The following is a 20,749-nucleotide window of genomic DNA, read 5'->3' as shown; positions in this document are numbered from 1 at the left end:
AATTATTATTATTATTTTAAGATTAACTATTAATCAATAAATGGTGCCAGGAAAAAGGAATGTATTTAAAACAAATCCAACAATCAAGAGGAAGCCTTTGTGGGTAGATAAAGTTGTATGTATATGGGGAGATTACTCGCTGACTATATATGTATATAGATACACACATATGCAGTATTTGTATATGGGGAGATTTTTTTTTTCAAATTTTATTGGGGTTGCTCATTTTGTTTGTTGAGAAACTATTATTATTTCATTTTATTGGACCGTCCAGAATTGCGGAATTGTAAATACCGGAACTACAGAAGGGTTCCAATGGAGTATGATTTGACAGCGATCTTGTGGGCCCATCGGTGGTGTATACAGTCTGACGTGGCATCACCAAGTACAACGGGATGGAAAGCCCATGGGCCCAGAATTGTGGGCCAACGGCAATCATGTCCATTTTCCTTTTAGTGTGTTTTTTAATAAACAACTCCAGAATAAACTCCAACATTTTCAGGTGATTTATCAACGAATTGGTTAAACTTTTTCACGAAACATGGAATAGTTCCGATTTGGGGAAGAAAAATGTGGGAACTTGGAAAGTAAGATGGAGAGAAATTGAGATCTCTCTTGTGACATATAATCCACCATTTTAGACTCTTGAACGCATGCGTCCTCACTAAGCCAAATCTCTCTTCCTCTTCACACCTCTCTCTCTCTCTCTCTCTCTCCCAAAACCCTAGATCTCTCTCTCTCTCCCTTTTCTGAAGCTTCCCTTAGTTTGCGCATCACTCGAACCGGATTAATTCGGTCCGGGAGATACGCATTTGCCAGATCCGTAGTGCAACTTTCTCACTTGCCACAAATACCCTAAGCATTTCTGGGGATCGTTGTTTCTCTCGTACTTGGTTAGTTCCTGATTCCGAAATTCACCTATTCCCTTTTGGGTTCTGTCTGAATTGTGTAGAATTTTCAGCTAAATTTGAGGGTTTTAAGTATTTGGTGAAGGATGTTTAGCGATCTCTTTGAATTCTAGCTGATACATTGTGAAATTTAGTTTTGGCTTCTGTGTTAGAGCTTCCTCAGTAGGTGAAACTGTCATTAATGCAGGTTGTTGTTCTATTTATTATCAGTAAGTTCGTTCACTTGAGCATTGCAATGAAAAACAGAAAACACTCTCTTGCTCTGATTCTTCCTCTTTTTTTCATCACCTTTTCTCTCATTTTCTCGGTTGCCAAACATCTTTTGGCCGCAGATCTGCTTGACGTTGATCGTCGGAAGCTATGAATTGTGTTTGGCAGTGAAAAAAAAGGCTTTGGCTTAGCGTGATACCCACGTTTTCACGGATGGCAATGCCGCCGGGAAGTGTGATTCAATCTGAGAAAACACAATTTCGGGTCGCGCCGGCTTCAGCAGCCGCAGCCCCTCCTCCGGCTCCAGGCGGAGGGCATTGGATACCCGACGAGCGTGATGAGTTTATCTTGTGGTTGTGGTCAGAATCCCCAGCCGCTAATGCCATCATCGACTTGCTCTGTCAGCATCTGCATGCCGTCGAGGATCCAGGGGAGTACGATACCGTTCTCGCGGGTATTAGCCAGAGGCGATACAACTGGACACCGGTTCTTCATATGCAGCAGTATTTCCCCGTAGCAGATGTGGTTTACTCGCTGCAGCAGATAGCCTGGATGCGGCAGACATTGCCGCCTCTGAGGCATTCTGTCTTAGATCAAGGGAAATTTCGGGGAAGGGAGTTTAGGAGATTGGGGCCTGTGTTTTACGAGCTGCCAGGCGGTCAGAGAGGATCTGAGGCGATGGTGAAAGATGGGCAGAATTTGAATTCGGATTTCCATAGTGTTGACCGGTTTGAGAAACGGGAGGAAGCTAGAGTAGGAGGTAGATGGAACAGAGGGAAGGACATGGATGATAATGCATTTGCTGTTTTGGAGGAGAAGAGAGGTAATCTTTTGTTGTTTCCGTGAGTTGAGGTGTTTACTTGTCGGAAACGTAACCAATCTCAGTTAGAGAAACACCATTGTCAATTGCTTCAGTCGGACAGTGCTGTTAAATCTTTTAATTCATGGGTTTTTGTTGCAAAGACTCTGAAACAAAACCAGGTTTCTTTGTTTATAAACTTGTTTACTTAGGATTAGATGGCCTGGCACTACTAGTTTTATACCATATATTACGTTGGTGTTGCAGAAATGTAAGTTGTTTTCATGCCTGGTCCAGGGACAGATGATAGTGAGAATCTCGAGGCCAATAGTGGAAACTCAAAAGCTTCATGGAATTCTGAAGAATCTGAGATATTCATGGAAACTCAAGCAGGGATAGTCAACCATAACTCGGGTTCAAAAGGTTTTAAAACAAACCGATTCCTTGATTGTCAATTCTCTGGAAGTTACTTCATGAATCCGGCATTCAAAATCGTATATTTTTCTGTTTTGCATGCTTGTTAATTTTTCTGGCGGATAACAGTGTCTCTTCTGAACAAAAGCAGAAGGAGAAAGAGAGTGAGAGTCCTACAAGCACAGCGAAGACGTTTGTTGTAACAGAGATGTACGGGAAAACGGTATACTTGTTCTTCATGTTTATTCCTGCACGCATAGCCTCAGAATTATATTGTTGTTTCTATAAGATGTTTAGTTTCTTACTTGTGTAGGTTAATGTAGTTGAAGGATTACAACTATATGACGAACTGTTTGATGAGAAGGAAGTTTCAGAACTTGTTTCTCTGGTGAACGGTATGAGAGTTTCCGGCAGAAGAGGTCAACTTCAGGGTAAGCTCTGTCACACATTCCCAAAACCCCACGAAAGATAAATCTTTTGTCTTCTCCGTAATAGACTGATATTTATCATTACAACACAGGATTTGCCATAAGCTGATCTATTATGAACTCTGGTTTGTCTTCTCTTGAATGTTTCCACGTTAATGAGAAACAGGTCAGGCATATGGCGCATAAACGGCCGATGAGAGGACATGGCCGGGAGATGATTCAACTCGGTCTCCCTATTGCAGATTCACCAGTGGATGATGAGGCTTCAGCTGTCGGTTCGAAAGGCAAGTCCATTACTAATTCTTGATTATGATTTCTCCTGTTTAGCATGTTTCCTCGCCCTATTATTTATATCTGATGAATTTGACAGATCGAAAGGTTGAGCCGATTCCAATGTTTCTGCATGGTGGTTATTGATCGTTTGGTGGCCATGCAGATTGCACCAGTGAAACCAGACGCCTGCATCATTGATTTTTACAAAGAGGTTTAGTGATATTAAGTTCTTTAAGTCTTCTAAATCACTTTTTTGAGGCAAGAACTCGTTATAACTCATTCAAACTATCTCGCTATCTGTGAAAATCTATAGGGCGATCACTCACAGCCTTATATGTTCCTTCCCTGGTTTGGGCGACCTGTCTGCATCATGTCACTGTCTGAATGTGATGTGACATTCGGGAGGGTTATCGTCTCTGTCTCTGATCATCCCGGTGGGGCTCTCTGAAACTCTCTCTTACACCCGGGTGGGTACATATTTCAGATCATTCGTTTCTTTAAGTTGAGATCTTTTCATGTCTTTTCCTTACCCTAATCTAATAAGTCTTTCTCCGGGAATTGAAACAGATCGGCTCTTGTAGTGCAAGGCAAATCTGCAGATCTTGCAAAACATGCAATTCATTCAACCAGAAATCATTGGATACTCGTTGCATTCATCAAATCTCAACCCACAAAGTCTGGATCGAACTGGGTCCCGCTCCCATCGAGTAGAGTGTTAAACCACCACCGTCACCCATCTGGTCCATCCAAACACTATACAAGCATCCCAAGCACTGGAGTCTTGCCCACACCATCTCACCGTCCACCAAACGGAGTGGTGGTCCAACCACTTTTCATCGCACCCTCTCCCCCACTGGCTCCTCAGCCACTCCCCTTCCCCGGTTCATCCGCTGCAGCCATTCCTCCATCCGGGTCAAGTGGGTGGCCCGTGACGCATCCTCCACGTCACCAGTCACCATCGCCATGGATGCCTCTTCCGGGCACAGGCGTTTTCCTCCCACCCGGATCAAGTATTAACCCTTTGGCTTCCCATGGTCCGGACTGCAACGACTCTTTGGAAAAATCCGGCAACAGCAAGGGTAACAGCATAAACAACTCATCAGAAGGTAAAGTAGATAAGAAGGAGAAAGTAACGTGTAATGGCATGGGAAATGAAAATGGTGACGACAGGCAAAGCAGTTAATGGAGAAGAAAGGAAGAGACAAACTCAGGAATTTCCCAATCAAAGTCAAAACTTGGGCATTTTCCATCAGTGTCTGGGATTTGTTTAGAGGGACAGAGGGGAAGAGAAGCTACATTTCTGCCTTTCTGCAATTTAGTTTACCCTTAATTTATTTTGTTTCCATATTAACATCAAATCTTTATGAAATCATATATATACATAGGGTCCAAACACCCAATGTGAAAAGTATTATGAAACCGTCCAAAATAGCCGCAATCTATTTAGTGTAATGTTTTGTTCATGCGGATATATGCATCTATTGGTAAGTAAGAATTTCAGATCCGTAAGATGGGTTTTTGTTGCAAGAGAGACGAACAAAATTGGGTTTGTTGACAGAGATGTAAACTAAATGGGCCATCAAACCCACACAAAAATATTATTTGGGCCTACCAACCCTTAATGGGCCGACGCTCATAAAAGGAGGGTATAATGGGAAGAAATGTGAAAAAAAAGCTATTAGAATTGCTTCGCGGTGCCGTTCGGAGTTCAGAACTCAACGGTAACTAAATCGAAGAGAACGTCGACGGAGATGGCCTCTTTGCGTCGGACATTGGTCGAGTTCCTGATCCGATCTGCTAGCGTAAGTTCTTTTTCTTTCAGAAGAGTTTCTGATTGTTTTTTCCATTTCCTCCCATGATTCTTGTATATTTTTCCTCTGGTTTTGCTGATGAAAGCATCTCGAAGTTCCTCCGATCGTCAAGTACTCAGCGTTTGCGCTCTTTTTCGATCGATTCCGTCCTTCTTTGACCAGGTATCGTGTGAATTCCTCCTCGCGACTTCCATGAACGACATTTGGTTCTATAGATCATTGTCGCATAGCAAAGAACTCACGAGTTTCTCGATGTTCTAACTTTTAGGTTTCGTGTAAATTCGGCCAATGATCTACGTTTAATTCCTTTCAATTTTTATATTCTTGCGTTAGAATTTGTGCTATTTCGTGATTGAGTTTTGAGAATTGTAAATTGGTGTTTGCTTTTAAGGGATTTACGGACTTCAAATGTAAATAGGGTTTTGGCAGACTTATTTATAGAAATATCTTTGATGGAACCCTTTATCTAGATCTAAGAGTCCCCCCTTTTTTCTGTCTATAGAGCATAACATCTCCAAGTCCCAGGTTTAGGCTCATGCTGTATGATCACTGGACTACTAGGCATCTCCCATATTTGTGATTCTTATTGAATCGCTGAGGAAAGTTGGCCCTTGTGTTCGTATTTTCGTAGGTTCTTGCAGATAAAGAAAGCTAAACACTGGCTTTTGCAACCTTTGACAGAAAGCAATCTGCAACTATTTGTACTAATCGCCATATGGGTCTCAAGCAAAGTGGGTGAACTTTCTCCTTCTGCTGGCGTTGCTTTTGTTGTTTTCTGTCAGTGATACATGCCTAGTCTGATGTGTTGCTTTTGCAGATGCATGATTCCCGAGCTTCAGCACTTCAAAGTTTTAAAAACTTGAGCAATAAGCTGATTACAGAACAACACTTCACGGTTCAGGATTTCTTGGAGGCAGTAAGCTTACTATTTTAGGATTGAAATCTGTTAGATGCTATATTTTTTCTCAATGAATGATAAGATTCTTCTCCAGGAACTGGTTTTCCTACAGGTAACTCTCTTAAACTTGGATGTTTTTGTAACCAGGGAAGTGTGTTTGAACTTATTATGCTTTTCTCCCCCACTGTGCATGACATGCAGGTTTTGAAATTTGAAATCGGCACTTCAAACATATCCTATGTAATACTTGAAGACCTTTATATTCAGTTCAAGTGAGTTGCTCCCTATGTATCAAGTATCAGGCCTCTTACAGATGCTACTTGAAAGTGAAATAGAAGGATGATGGACCAGTCTATTCCATATATCCATTATCTAATCCCAAAACGGATTTTGTTTTTCTTATTATAGAGAAGTTGCAAAGGTTGGTGAACTTTTGAACTTTGAAGCATGCATGGATATGATGGATCTTCTATACGAAAAGGAAGAGGCATCCATTCTCTTTGGTTCTTCCGCATCTTTGGCTGCTTCCATATTGGTAACTTTCCATCTCTGTTGCCCTCTGTTTATTCCATGTCAATAAATCATGAATACTTCTGCACGTCGGCATTAAATTGGTCTTGCCTTTTAAACCAGGTATGTTCTTACATCATAACCGTGCCGAAACAGAGGTGGGAGTTTCCTCTTCTCCCTTGGGGTAAGCTTTCATCTCCGTTCTACTTTCATTTAATGGTGTCTACGTTTGCAAGTTTTTGCTTCCTATGGTTTGCTCTCCTTCCATTAGAGAAAGCACAATTTAGAGTAACCATAGACAATTAGGCAGTTCTCGTGTCATGCCCACTGGTGTTCTTTAAATTCAGTAGGCTTCAAGCAAGAACCTTAACTAGCTCCCTCTCTCATGCGGCTTATAGCAACCACATGACCAGTACGGTCCATGCCTCTTTTTTTTTCTTTTGTATTTCAACATTATAGGACACAATCCTGATCCCCAATTTAAGTCCTGTTGGGATTGCTGTCTCCTGCTCAACTAACATCATCAGCTTTGTTAGAAAACAGCCTCCAAGGTTGATTTTATGAACGCCGGCCATATCGAACAACCGAATCTGTGGTCCTCGGGCAGGTTTCTAATTAACTCCGTTCTGTCACACAATATAGAGTTGTTGCCCCGCTCTTGTCACTTGCCCACATCAGGCCTTTTCCTTTCCTCTTGCGGTTTTTTCTTACTTTCCTCCTTCATTTCTCCCTTTCTCGGAATTCTTAGCTGTATCCACATATTTTTCTTTGTCATAGGGTCCCTCACCAAATACATTCTCTTTTCTCCTAACCGTTTTACACGTCTAAGGCTGAGAATTTTTCCATTTCACTATACTTGAAAGTTATTCTTTGGCATAGTTAGGGTCCATTCCGTAAAATATTGGTTGGGGAAGGTAGGTACTGCTTTGTTGTGTAGGAAACCACACTTGTGACAGAGAGGTTTGTAGATTTCCGTAATCAAGGTAGGGTCAGAGATAGAGAACAGAGTCAAAAAACTTCACAATCAAAACGGTAACAATTAATACAAAGGCTTTGATTCGACCTACCAATTTCCCCAATTCTGGTTAACTTTTTTTGCTTTTCAAGGAAGGTTGATTTTTTTTCCTACACTACAATCACCCTTACTGTACCGTGAGGTTTGGTCAGTACCTCTGTGCCAGACTTGTATGTTTTTTGTTTTTCTTGTATGCTTTAGTGGTTTGGTCCTCTCTGTTCTCACACGCACCCAACTTCCCTCTGTACCTCTCAAAGCTTGTCTACCAAAATTTTTAGGGTGCTTTATTAGGCATTATATAAAAAATACCCGTACTTTGCTATTTTTATTTCAACACCTATCATTCTTCACCTGTGATCATGTGACCCAAAATATAGTGTGGTCACATTTTGATATTATTGATTATAACGTTAAATTTATGATGATCACACTAATTCATTATGTTCATACCTTGTATATCTTACTAATCATTTGATTAAAACATCATAAATTTAACGTTATAAACAATGAGATTAATATGTGACCACACTATATTTCGGATCACATGGTCACAGTTGAGAAATGGTATGTGTTGAAATCAAAATAACAGCAACAACAACAACATGGCTTCATTCCCAAGTTCATTTGGAGTTGGTCGCATGAATCCTTTTCTCCACTCATTTCGATAATGCTCGCTTTATTATTTGAAATGATCTGTTTCCATTTTTTCTTTGTAAATAAGTTGGCCCCAGGAAACATATACATTTTCTTTAGTTTATCTGATGTTAGATGTTTCTTAGAAATTGTGGACTAACCTGAATGAAAATCCGGTTTAGAAAACCCGCTTTTTATAATACTCAAAAGACCCATCGGACCCCACCCATCTCATATATTGTAAAATCGTCCATTGTCTCGTTTGAACTTCCTTGATCAAATTTGATAAAGATTTGTTATTAATTATTCTGTACAGTTAAATTTGTGACGTCATGCAATGAAGGCGAACTCGTGGTGCTTGTCAGGCACGTTCTTAATCATGTCCTAGGAACGTAATCCTCCAAAGGCTTTCCAATTATCAATCTTCAAATGGTTACGGGTAAGCATATACTTATCTCCCCTTTTTTGTTTTCAATACAGTAACTGAGTAACGTCTTGGTCAATCATGCTTTCTAACATTGACACACACTAGTACGATAGAGTTTTAGAAAAATACTACGGAACAATTACATCTTTGGTCTACTGGTATCGATGTTTAGGTTTAAACGAATGATATTTTATCCTAGTCACTTGTTTTTAAATGTCATATTAGTGTTTAAGTCTAAATGCTACATTCAGTCATCACTTAAATGTGTTATATGTTATAAATTAGAAAAGATTATGAATGATTAGCATCGACCTTACACGTCTTTAGAAGAGGATAGAATAGAACTAATAGTGTCGGCTTAATAATAATTCATTATCCGCTTGCCCCCCAACTTTTGGTATATGTCCATTTGTTTCTACGAGTCTTTCTCGCCCAACTCCCTTTCTTCTTTTTTTTTTAATGGGACCTTTTTCTTCCTCCCTTTTGTGTTTTTTAATTATTCTCCTTGAGAGCAGTGATTTAATGAAATTAGCTGCTTAGGAACAATATCCTTTTACAATAATAACTTCGGTTAAATTTCCATGGGAAATATAATACAACAACTTTTTTTTTCTACGTGGGAACTTGTAATAAGGACATCATTAGTAGCGGTGGGCACAGATCGGATATCTGAGATTTTTGAGATATCTGTATCCGTATCCGATCCGCACAAATATTCGATTTTGTTATCCGTATCCGATTCGTAATTTTCGGATATCCGCAATTTCGGATATTTGTAAAAATTACGGATATTTGCGGATATCCATATCCGACCTAAAATATTATAAAAGTTTAAATTTAAATTAAATAACAAATTCAAACACAAATAAAATATATATCTATTTAAGATAAATGATATTCTTATATTTAAAATTCATAATTTAAACATTCCAAATCAATTCAAATGCAAATACAATTATAATCTATCACATACAAATATATTCAAAATTCAAAATTCAAAACACTAAACATAATAAATCTTAATATTCAAATTATAATCCTCAATATATATAAAATTTATCTTGAGTCACCCTAAAAAAACGTGTAAATATTAAGTATTTTAAATTTCTATACCAAATTATTCTTATATTTAATAATATTATTACAAAGTACGGATCGAATCGAATATGTCGGATAATTCAATTTTAATATCCGTATCCGACAAATATCTCCAAATAAATATCCATATCCGATCCCTAAACTCTGGATATCCGAATTTTCGGTTCGGATACGAATTGAATAGCGGATCGGTTTTTCGGATATTTTGACCACCCCTGATCATTAGTTTGCATCTATGTTAGATCGTATTTTATTTGCTTAATCTTCTAGATAAAAAAAAGATTAATATAGTGGCTTATGATTGGATAGTTGATTAGGTGTTGGGTAGAGCAATAATGATAGGTTTTGGATAGAATCCTAACAACATTGTTTGTTAAAGGCATTTTTACCTTATTGAATAATTAGTGGAGAAAACCGAATGGGGACCGCACCTTCCCGACCAAATCGGTATCTTTGTTGTTACAAAAGGATACTCAATATAAAGAGCCTTCGTTATCTTTAATGCAAATGAATACATCAAAAAGTAATAAAAAAAAGAGGTTTGTGTAATTATTGCATATATACCATAATAATGATACGAAACATTTATTTGACATTTATGATATAGTTTTTTTTGCCCAGAACAGACATACTTTAATGATTAGAAATAGACTACAATTGATTTTTATGGATTGTGATTAACTTTTTCTTTGTATGATTGGATTGGAATGAATGGTGAGTACTGTTATTTTTGGGTTGGTAGTTGCGGTGATGTAAATGTGAATTGAGTTGTTTGATACTGCTGTATTTTGCGTAGAAGTATATAAAATACATCATCCATAAACGTGATTACGTTATACTAATACTATGTCGAATATTAGTTAAATTTATTTTATTAGTCCATGGGGTTGACATATGTATCAACGACCGTTTGAATCCCAGAGAGACATAATAGATAGTAACGGTACTGATCATGCATATATATACACACACACACACACAAACATATACATATATATACGCAAGATGTCTGCATGCATGGATGGATACGCTAGTAATTTGTCAAAACATCTTTGTTGCAACACTACGCATATGTTGACAGATGGCTGTCGTAATACTGATTATGGGCTAAGTGTGCCTACGTATTTCCAGGTGACGTGTACGGAATGACGGAATGCTGGTAAGCATAGTCTCAGTGAAGGCACAGGAAAGATCAATCCAATTTTTTTTTTTTGAATAATCCTCGTAATGACTGTGGTACTTTCGCCATTTAACGTATTTTGGTGCAAAAAAAGAATAAAATAAAAATAATATGAGTTACATAATAGCTGTGTAAATAATAAAAGAAAGGTCACTATTGTTATTTATTATCTCTGTTCCTCGATGTTCTTCCTCTCTGTTCGTCCCCTTTTCAGCTTCAGCCTTTTTCCCTGTTCTCAATCTGCAATTACTGTTCCTTTTCTTTTTCCTCGATTTTTCCTGCTACCTTGTTTGCTTTCCTCGCTTTACTCATCGGTTTTTTTCCCTTCTTGTAAGTAATGAGTGTGTTATATGTTTGTTTCTTATGGAAGCTTAATGAGGCTTTTTTTTCTATGAGCAATAGTGGTCTTTTTTTGGTTCATTGACTTTTCTATTTAAGCACCCATTGTCGTGAACACCGTTTCTCAAGTAGCGTGAACGAAGAATTGCGTCATTGCGTCTGGGTTTCGTCTGCTCAAGATTTTGATTTGGGGAAAATCTACTGAATAAAATGCTGGAGATTGGAAGCCCTGTGGCCATTAGTTTCCGCACGAACACTACTTGTAATGCTCTTCTCGGAGAGCTTCAGGTTTGTCCATCATCTCTTCACTCTTTCACACACCCTTTGTCGCCTTCTCTCATTTTCTTGTTCTGTGCTTTGATTGCTTTCTTGAATTTAGGGTTTTTTTGTTGATGGGTTATGATAAAAATCTCAGCTTTTTACTTCTAGGTTTTGTTGAAGAAGAAAAGGTTGCGTCTTTCAGGCATGACGAGTTTAACAGAGCTAATGACTTTCGGTTTTTTCCCTTTCTCTCCTTTTTTAAGTCAAAGGGTTCCTGTGAACGTTGATTGTTGAATTCTGTTTAACTTGGCTTCGGTTTGCTCTCTTTTTCCATTCTCTAAGTCAAAGACCGTTGTCTAGTAATATCTTTTTCTTTTCTTTTCCTTCAGAGTTCCTGTGCTCAAAATTTGTGATGTTTTGGTTATTTCACGCGTTTATGGTTTTTGCGCATATGGAGCAGCAAATATGGGTAGACATTGGTGAGTCTGAGGCCGAAAAAGACAGGATGCTGATGGAAATGGAGAGGGAATGCGTCCAAATTTACCGAAGAAAAGTTGAAGAGGCCACAAATGCTAAGGCACGGCTTCATCAGTCTGTTGCAGCAATGGAAGCTGAAGTTGCTGCTCTCATGGTTGCCCTTGGTGTGTTAAATTTCCAGTCACCGGTATGAGTTATGTTCATGTTCTCACGACTTCAGGTTTCATGATGGACTTGTGTTTTTGCCATATGCCACAATTGGGAATTCTAGCGCTCCCTGTATGTTCTTGAAGCTATATTCTTGAAGATAGTGCGTTAGTTTCCTATATATAAAAGCTGGGGAAATACACTTTACCACTCCGGTTTGAGCTATATACATGTTTTTGTTATTAGATTTCATGAGAGATTGTTGTTTACTCAGTTGGGCCAAGTGAAACTTTACTGTTCCATTATTAGCATGTGGGCATCCAGCTTTTGATGTTACATTGCGAGTGCTGGGGAAAGCTATGATTTTCTTTGCGAAGATTTTGTAAGGAAAAGGGTATATGCTATGGGTGTCTCATGTACAGATAAGAGTGGACAAGGGCTCAAAATCATTGAAAGAAAAGCTTGCTGCTGTGACACCTCTAGTGGAGAACTTGAGATTGCAAAAAGAGGAAAGGATGAAGCAATTTTCTGATATAAAGTTGCAAATCGAGAAAATAAATGGGGAAATATCGGGATACAGTGACCAGCTCAACAAGGCCATGATTGGTTCCTTGACTCTCGAAGAGCAAGATTTGTCTCTGAGGAAACTTAATGAGTATCAAACACATCTTCGCAAGCTGCAGAAGGAAAAGGTGAGGATGTTTTCCCGAAGCTATGTAAAACGATTTGAGGTGTCGATTAAGATTGTTATGGCAGTTGATTAGCCTATGAATGACAATTTTCGTACTCCTTTGTTATTTTTTGGTGCAGTCTGATCGTTTGAACAAGGTTTTGGATTATATGAATGAGGTTCACACTCTACATGGTGTTCTTGGAACTGACTTTGGTCAAACTGTTAGTAAGGTTCACCCAAGTTTACATTGGACGAACGAGCAATCTACAAACATTAGTGATAATACATTGAGTGGCCTAGAACACACGATTCAAAAGTTAAAGACTGAAAGGAGATCCCGATTTCAGAAGGTATCTGTATATGTACTTGTTTAGTGTGTTTACAAGGTTTTCTTCTATATATATACACACACGTATGTGTTGATAGGCCTGTTGTTGTCACCATGTTACATTGTGCAGCTGAAAGATATAGTAACGGCGCTTTTTGAGCTATGGAATCTGATGGACACACCACAGGAAGAGAGGATTCAATTTGCCAATGTCACATCTGTTGTAAGATCATCTGAATCTGGTATCAGCGGGCCAGGCATCCTTTCAACCAAGATGATTGAACAGGTTTAGAAGAATGCCTTCGCTCTCTTTCGTTTCTCGTTAACTAGGATGATCACATCTGAGATTCGAGTTCTGTTTGCTTTTATATTAGGTGACTGCAGAAGTAGGCCGTCTCAGTAAGCTGAAAGCTAGCAGAATGAAGGAGCTTGTGATGAAAAGAAGGTCAGAGTTAGAGGATCTCTGCAGAATAGCTCACATTGAGCCGGACACGAGCACTTCGGTTGAGAAAACTTCTGCCTTGATAGATTCTGGTATTAAGGATGGAGATTGTATGTTCCTTGGAAATATTTGCTTGTCAGAGTTTTCTGTTAAGCTGGTCTTCTCTACGTTCCTTCAGGATTGGTGGAGCCTTCAGAGCTATTGGCTAATATCGAAGTACAGATTAACAAAATCATGGAAGAAGCTCGCAGTCGGAAAGAAATAATGGATAGGATTGATCGCTGGCTCTCTGCATGCGAAGAAGAAAACTGGCTGGAAGAATATAATCAAGTATGAAAAGCTTGAAACTTTTAAGCGAAATACCAGTAAAAAGAAATGGGTCTTTCGAGGAATGTATATAAAATTCCTATCTTTAATTTCAGGATGAGAACCGGTACTCAACTGGAAGAGGTTCTCACATAAACCTCAAGCGTGCAGAAAGAACCCGGGTTACAGTGAGCAAAATACCCGGTACTTTGTCCATCTCTATATAAGAATCTTCTGGTCGATTTAGATGAAAATCTTGTTTTACCATTTGTCGCTTGCCTCCGTGGTTTTCACAGCAATGGTCAACAATCTCATTAAGAGGACGCTTGTCTGGGAAGAAGAAAACCAGAAGTTATTTCTGTATGACGGTGTAAGTTAAAAAGCTTTGTTTGAAGTACACATTCTCGACCAAAGTCCTCTCTGTTGATTCTTGTGACTGTTTTCTCCAGGTTCGGTTGGTCTCTATACTGGAAGACTACAAATTGACCAGGAAACAACGTGAAGAGGAAAAGAAACGATACCGGGTCTGTAAAAAAATGTGCACTTAACTCTAAATATTTCAAGATCACTCGCATTTTAAACGAGTTTCTCCATCTCTCTACAGGATAGGAAGAAGATTCAGGACCTTCTGCTAACCCAGAGAGAATCCATTTACGGGGCAAAACCGAGTCCAAGAAGGAGCAACAGCTTCAGAAAAGCCAACGGGTACAGCATCAGAACCGGGAATGGAACAATGACTCCGACACCACGTAAATCCTCAGTCGGGGCCACCACTCCTCCTGACCTTCTGACCCCAAGATCCTACTCAGGTCATTACCAGAATCGATATTTCAAGGAAGTGAGGAGGCTGTCTACAGTTCCAATAAACTTTGTGGCAATACAAAAGGACGATACAGTCTCTACATACACCTCTGTCTGCGGTTCTGAGCCAGACTCCCCTCCGCAGGGCTGACGGTGAATATCATTAAGAACCCTCCCTCTCAAGTCTGTGTTTTTTGCTCCAATGGCGTCTAACCCATCAATGTTTCTGGACAAACCAGCAAATCTTTAGCAGCTTTTAACGAGATTTTCGGGCTCATCAATGCATTTTTGCTACGCGTAATACTTACACGACACTGGTTGAACTTTGGCTTTGATTTGATGCAGGATTTGGGGCTTGCATCTGGATCCAGTTGAGGAAACTACTGAACTTAGATTGAACTTGGACGTGTAAGGGTTAGTGTGAATACGAACAGGTGGGGTTTTGTACACTATTAGAGTGTGTGTGTGTGTGTGTGTGTGTGTGAGAGAGAGAGAGAGAGAGAGAGAGAGAGAGAGTGTTTTCTAGTTTGTCTTAGGTACAAAACCTGGTCACTGACCTGTTGTTTTTTTAGGAGGGAGAGGAGTATAAAATAAATGTTGTTTTTGTTTGAGACTGCTTGCTGAGATCTTGTCCGAACCTTTTTTTTTTTTGTTCTTTTGTTTGTCCTTTTCCCTTTTTTTTAATTTTCTCTGCATCTCTTTCTGTGATGTCACTGTGTAGATATAGATTGGTTTGAGCTGTTGAAATTAAGTGGATTTGGTTTGGTTTGGTTTAAGGATTCGTACAGAATTGCTTGGAAATTTCCAAAAAACAAAACAAAAACTCTAATTGAACGTAGCAATGCCCATAAATAAGAAAAAAAATTAATTATCTATTAGGAGTTACTGTTCACAATGATTAAGAACAATGCCAGAAAAAATAGTCCAAAAAATGGATTTGGTTTTCTATTTAAATTACATTTGGTGTTTGTGTTTAATTGAAGATCTTCCTGTAACTTATGCTCAATTTAATATATATATATATATATATATATATGCCACTGTTCATGACTTTTGGCAACCGTTGAATGACTAATCAAATTCGATAATATTTCATCTCTTTAAAATATGTTATGGAAAATGTTCCTTTTACATAAATATATAAGAGAAAAATAAGACGGATTGATGAGTATAAAGAAGGAAAAAAGGGGAAAAAATTGATCATAGCGCGAACAATAAATACGCGCACATATAGCGCGTGAGCATCACCGCCCCAAAATCCCTGGGTTATAACCCACCGAATTGAGCTAATTCCACAAAATGGAAAACAAAGGCGCGTGAGGGGACGAGAACGAGCATTAGTCCGCGTTTTCGGCTCTTTTTGGGCCTTGAAAAATAATGTGTCGGCCCATAATCCTTTGTTTTCGATTTATTGCATTGTATTAAGTTAGTGTCCATTTTGGGATACATTTTTCCCTCTTTTCATATTCCATTATTTTGTTTCTTGTTTCTCTTTTATATATATATTCTTATAATATAATCGTATTTAATTAAAAAATTGATATATACATATATATGTATATATATGAAATCACGATATAAGCAGTGTCAAGAACTTGTGATTTTTGACAGCCGTAATAAAACAAATTCAGTAATATATCTCATCTCTTTAAAACCTAAGGGACACAAACCAAGAAAAGAAGAGTGTCATTTCACCAAAAAATAAAAACATACAATTAAAAAGAACATCTGTTACATTGTCAGTGATTCATATAAAAAAAAAAACAGAGGAAGAACTCAATGGTCAGACACAGAGAGCATTCGAGCTACTGATGAATTTATAAAAAGAAAGAAATCAAATTCCCTTCAGATGTTTCCCCTCAACCTTCACCTCAAAACAAAACCCAACAAACAACAGAGACTGAGACAGAAAAACCAAACAGACGTTTAAAAAAGAGTTCAGATGAAACCCTAAACCCGACAAAGTTACCTGAAAATGATCTGAGATTCTCAGTTGTTGATGGGAGGAGGAAACGGTCACAGATGTATATATACACACAGATCTCAATATCAATCAGGGGCCTCAAGTATTTTTTTTTTTTTTTGGTTCCACCGTTCATTCTCCTACCGATCTATCTGATGGTGACGAACTTGTTGGTACCATGTCTCGCCCAATGGCTCTTCAGGTCGATCGGGCTCGAAAAGTTGAAGCCTTCAGCCGCAAGTTTCTCGAGAACTTTCTTGAAAGCACCTTGGCTCATCTTCCGACCCGAAATCCTCGCCCCCCGCCTCTTTGTACTCATCGGCAGAGGGTACATCGATATGTTGGTAGTGCAACAGGCCGACTGCCATCCACCGCATCCCCAACGGTAACATTGCTGAGGGGTTCCAGTACAGGTGCATACCGGAACAGGCAGACTCGAAATGTCCATACTCACTCCATTGATGACCACATCAAAGCTTTTCTTAGCCGGTTTCACCCGTTGAATATGCTCGTTTCCATCGTTGTCCTTTGGTTTCCGAGGCTTCTTTGGCTTTGAATGGCCTTTCGGATTTGAACCACTCCCAGCAGGTTTTCTCTTCTTGGTCTGGGGGATTTCCTCTTGGCCGGGAACCGGGTCTTCCTCCACCCGGGACGAGCTAACGGGTGGGTGAAGAATCTGCATAGACGGGGCTCCAGAAGTTTCGGGTAAGACATTGCTGTAACTGGGAGGGTTAACAGGCAACATATTGAAGAACTTATCCTTCTGCTGGTTGATCCATCCATAATTCATAGGGATTGGAGTTTCGGACACAACGCAATCTCTCGGGTGATACGACCCATTTGGCCCGATCATCAGGTTCGGGTCACGACCCGGTAAGAACGGCTTGGTGTTCCTTTCAATGCTCGACATTAGCTGCAGACCAAGATGCCCTTTGAAATTCGCCGGTTCATAGTAGCCCCAATTGCGAAACCCATCGTCATCCATGAGAAGAACTACAATGCCATTAACACAGAAATTTAGAAACAATCACATCGGAAGAATTACTCTTTCCTGCTTAATGTATTGAAATGGATGAACCGCCTTAGATCGAGGCAAAATTTCGATATGAATATGTGAAATGCGAAACGATGATACAGATCCATTGAAAGACAAGCAGAGATCCGACCACACACCGCGAAACTAAAACCTTGAAACCTAACCGAATGCAACAAAGAGTTCCCCAAATCTCTGTCTGGGATGCCGAGAAAATCCGATTTGGAACCTCGGACTCGTCGATTTTCCCGTGAAATTCTCGAGATCTATCATCGGAAAAGCAAAACCATTCCATTTCCCAGATCCAGGTGCGCGGAAAGGCCTCAGATTCAAAGGAAAACACAAATATTGGAGACACCCAGAAACAAGAATTAAGAGTCTTCATCAGATCGAAACATGAAATTTCACGAATTACGAAAAATTTCAAACGTTCTCCGCATTTCCAGCCGAAACCAACATGCAGATCCATAAGGGTCTCAAGGTCTGCCTAACCCAGAAGCAGATCTACGGGAACACGGCATAAAGCGACGATCTTTGCAAACAAACCCTCATAAATTTCAAATCTTCTAGAATATCTAACTAGATATTTATAAAAAAAAAAATGTTTCAAGAGAATGGAAATGGAAAAGCGGTAGAGTACAAGGACCCATTGTACTTCAAAATTAAGAGAGAGAGAAGGGGGGAGAGAGAGAGAGAGAGAGAGAGAAAGAGGAGGGCATGGATGGATAGATACATAGATTGGGGAGAGAGAAAACTTACATGGGTTTGGTCTGAACGGCTCTTTGAGGGATTTTTTTTGCCTTCTGGGGAGAGAGAGGGGGAAGAGAGAGGAGAGAGAAACCTGAGAGAGATTGAGATAGAGAAAGATAGAAGAGAGAGGAGAGAGAAAATAAACCTAAGAGAGTGGATTTGAGGATGAGAGAGGAGAGAGAAGGAAAAGACCATCCAAAATTTGCGTCTTGTTGGAGAGGAGAGATACCCTAAAAAAAATGAACCACTTTTTTATTTTGTTAAAATTACATAAAACTCTTTAAAAAAATCCAAAAGGCTTTTTTTTCCACTTAGGAGTAAATGTATTTGGTTTTTTAGGGCACCAAAGATTAGGGCAGGCAAGGCAACCATGTGAGAAGAGAGACAGACCAAAAGCCCATTTCCTACAATAATATATATCTTTTTTTAAAGTAATATTTATCTTTCTATGCATTATTTAATTCAAAATCATATATTATACATACCGACCAAAAACTTCATAAATCTTGCAAACTGTTAGATTTAGGACAAATAATTCCGTACGATTAAAGAAAATGAATCATATAAATGTACATCACGATAAACTTGAATGGAAAAGACTCGGAGCAACCATTAGATTGAATTTATATGTTCCAAATTTTAAATATACAGATGGAAGCCCGATTTTTATTTAATTTCAACATTTGAACCCTTCTTTTGTAATTCAGGAACGAGTAATTTTTTTTCCCTCAAATAGGCGCTTCTTTCTCAATTCAGAAAATGCAATTTGCGAGTTAAAAAATGCAAAGATATGGACCGTATGGAAAATAGGTTCAAATGCCAAATAATTTGTATTTGTGACACAAAATCTAGCAACATATTTTCCAATCCAAACTCATTAACATTGAATCGTAGCTTCCAAATCTGACATATTTTCAATAATGTAAATGTACAAATTTTTTATATGTTTTCTTTGGTACGTGAATATATGACTTGGAAAAAGCCCAATAAGTGGATTGCTTAGACCCAACTATTATTATATAATACAAAAGGCCTTTAAGCCCAATTATATTTTCATATTGTATTTAAAGGCCCTATAAGGCTATAACCATATTTCTTTTATATTTCTTTTTCTGTATTAAGTTTTCTATTTTTTGTCGGCCTCTTTTTAAAAATATGATTTTTTTTTGGTAAACCCATGTCGCATTTTCTCTTAATACATCAATCATATGAGTATTCTCTAATCTCTACATAAATCTATTATGAGGGGGATCACCACAAGATAATTCATCATATAAATAAAGTTACAACAAGAGAAACAAAACATATATAAATGTCTAAGCTATTTGTAATCACCGGTTACTATCATATTGAAGACTAATGAACTAATGAAAATAAAACGCTGATATGTTCCCAAATCTCTTGATCCTTATCCATTGATGAAGACGATTGAACTCATGAAAAAAAAATAAAGTAAAATATGTTCTTATTATATTGTTCTTTTCAGGCATATTATATAGTAGGCATCGGTTTTTTTTTTTTTAAGATCATATATAAAAAGGGAAAAAAGTTAAGGGGGAACCAAAGGCACAATTGGGAGAGATGATGATATTTTTTTTTTTATTTGTTAACTTAAGAGCATGTGACTCCCCATCCTCCTCTCCCTCTTTCCAACTCAAACTCCTTTATAAAAAGATACAGCTCTAGATTTCAATCCAATATATGATCCATATATATCATATATATATAGACATATATATATATATATATATATGTATGCATGTATGTATGTATGTATGTATATGTACATGATGAGATATGGAGAATCAAGTAGTTAAGGGGAGAATCACATCTTAAGAAATGATTACGAACATATGGGAAGGTGAAAGCAACAAATCAGACTTCGGCCTCATACTATTCTTCTTTTTTTTTTTAATTTTCCTTGTCAAAAAAGCTGCCTACGCGAATACGATCTATTCATCTTTGGTTCATATATCTTTCATCCTTTGCTTTCGGTCCCTTTGAACAAATTTAGAAAAACGACCAAACATTACAAGTACCCTTTGTATTAACAGTACCCATATCGACAATGATAACGATGGCAATATATAGCGTCGATATTATTCCATCCAAATTTTTTTTTTTTTAAAAAAAAGCAGTATGTTCACTATTAGATAAAGTTTTTTTCATATGGATAGAAGGAAATAAATGTATGAAATTCAACAATTATAAAAAGATATACTAAATTAATGCTGTGCGAAAACTACTTGTTTTATATAAATCATTGAATAAAATAATGAAATATGTAATCAACGCAACAATTAAAGTTGATTGGGACACAATCCGAAAGGTTTGTAAAAGACTATAAGTTGGTCTATATATTGGACGAGATTCACATATTATTAAAATATAAAATATATAACAAATTTGATAACACATTATTATATTATTTATAGCATATATATGATGCAAATTTATCTTATCAAAACATAAAGTTGTATATATTAATTATCGTATGCCGACATTATGTTTATTTTATTTCCTTCATATCCGTAGGCGAAAACTATATATCTATATGCCAACCCTTTTTGCCATTTTTAGATTGGGAACTGAAACCTTCCCGGGCAACGAGAAGGGGGGAAAGAG

The 20,749-nt window shown here is 38.1% G+C and overlaps 4 protein-coding genes and 1 pseudogene across 17 annotated transcripts in view; 4 read left to right on the top strand and 1 right to left on the bottom strand.

Moving 5' to 3' along the window:
• LOC104824118 overlaps positions 1-3,037 on the top strand; it is a 5,108-nt gene extending 2,071 nt beyond the window's left edge. Inside the window, exons 1-6 of one of the 11 annotated variants that reach the window (XM_010556081.2) lie at positions 547-893; positions 1,241-1,941; positions 2,221-2,340; positions 2,461-2,554; positions 2,645-2,762; positions 2,926-3,037. In XM_010556081.2, the coding sequence (XP_010554383.1) occupies positions 1,332-1,941; positions 2,221-2,340; positions 2,461-2,534 (804 nt within the window). In that variant the 5' untranslated portion in view covers positions 547-893; positions 1,241-1,331 and the 3' untranslated portion in view covers positions 2,535-2,554; positions 2,645-2,762; positions 2,926-3,037. Of the gene's footprint in view, positions 1-546; positions 894-1,240; positions 1,942-2,214; positions 2,341-2,460; positions 2,555-2,628; positions 2,763-2,925 lie in introns of those variants that run through there. The other 10 variants (XM_010556079.2, XM_010556083.2, XM_010556084.2 and 7 more) reach the window with 10 other exon arrangements.
• On the top strand, positions 2,540-4,406 carry LOC109117079 (annotated as a pseudogene).
• A 332-nt stretch (positions 4,407-4,738) lies between these two features.
• Positions 4,739-10,773, top strand: LOC104824117 (cyclin-J18-like). 2 transcript variants are annotated; one of them, XM_010556073.1, is made up of 10 exons: positions 4,739-4,834; positions 4,929-5,005; positions 5,475-5,574; positions 5,661-5,759; positions 5,836-5,853; positions 5,943-6,013; positions 6,150-6,276; positions 6,375-6,435; positions 8,216-8,338; positions 10,556-10,773. In XM_010556073.1, the coding sequence occupies exons 1-9, from the start codon at positions 4,784-4,786 to the stop codon at positions 8,293-8,295; spliced, it is 684 nt and encodes a 227-aa protein (XP_010554375.1). In that variant the 5' UTR covers positions 4,739-4,783; the 3' UTR covers positions 8,296-8,338; positions 10,556-10,773. The 2 variants fall into 2 exon arrangements, with proteins under 2 accessions (XP_010554375.1, XP_010554376.1); XM_010556074.1 differs by lacking the exon at positions 5,836-5,853.
• A 40-nt stretch (positions 10,774-10,813) lies between these two features.
• On the top strand, positions 10,814-15,142 carry LOC104824116 (65-kDa microtubule-associated protein 6-like). Of its 2 annotated transcripts, XM_010556072.1 has the most exons (13): positions 11,143-11,231; positions 11,373-11,439; positions 11,665-11,868; positions 12,251-12,520; positions 12,639-12,851; positions 12,960-13,115; positions 13,204-13,363; positions 13,450-13,601; positions 13,694-13,781; positions 13,874-13,947; positions 14,027-14,101; positions 14,182-14,531; positions 14,724-15,142. In XM_010556072.1, exons 3-12 carry the CDS (start codon positions 11,710-11,712, stop codon positions 14,527-14,529), a joined length of 1,695 nt encoding a protein of 564 aa, XP_010554374.1. In that variant the 5' UTR covers positions 11,143-11,231; positions 11,373-11,439; positions 11,665-11,709; the 3' UTR covers positions 14,530-14,531; positions 14,724-15,142. The 2 variants fall into 2 exon arrangements, with proteins under 2 accessions (XP_010554372.1, XP_010554374.1); XM_010556070.2 differs by lacking the exon at positions 11,373-11,439 and having other exon boundaries at positions 10,814-11,231; positions 14,724-15,141.
• A 903-nt stretch (positions 15,143-16,045) lies between these two features.
• On the bottom strand, positions 16,046-18,243 carry LOC104824115 (protein BASIC PENTACYSTEINE2-like). Of its 2 annotated transcripts, none has more exons than XM_010556068.1 (2): positions 18,134-18,243; positions 16,046-17,334 (listed from the first exon to the last, which is right to left on the bottom strand). In XM_010556068.1, the coding sequence occupies exon 2, from the start codon at positions 17,324-17,326 to the stop codon at positions 16,490-16,492; it is 837 nt and encodes a 278-aa protein (XP_010554370.1). In that variant the 5' UTR covers positions 17,327-17,334; positions 18,134-18,243; the 3' UTR covers positions 16,046-16,489. The 2 variants fall into 2 exon arrangements, with proteins under 2 accessions (XP_010554370.1, XP_010554371.1); XM_010556069.2 differs by lacking the exon at positions 18,134-18,243 and adding an exon at positions 17,515-18,110.
• Positions 18,244-20,749: the final 2,506 nt, after the last annotated feature.

Source organism: Tarenaya hassleriana, unplaced genomic scaffold (genome assembly GCF_000463585.1).
Source record: "Tarenaya hassleriana unplaced genomic scaffold, ASM46358v1 Cleome4, whole genome shotgun sequence".
Lineage (NCBI taxonomy): Eukaryota > Viridiplantae > Streptophyta > Magnoliopsida > Brassicales > Cleomaceae > Tarenaya > Tarenaya hassleriana.
This window is presented reverse-complemented; position numbering and strand designations above follow the sequence as displayed.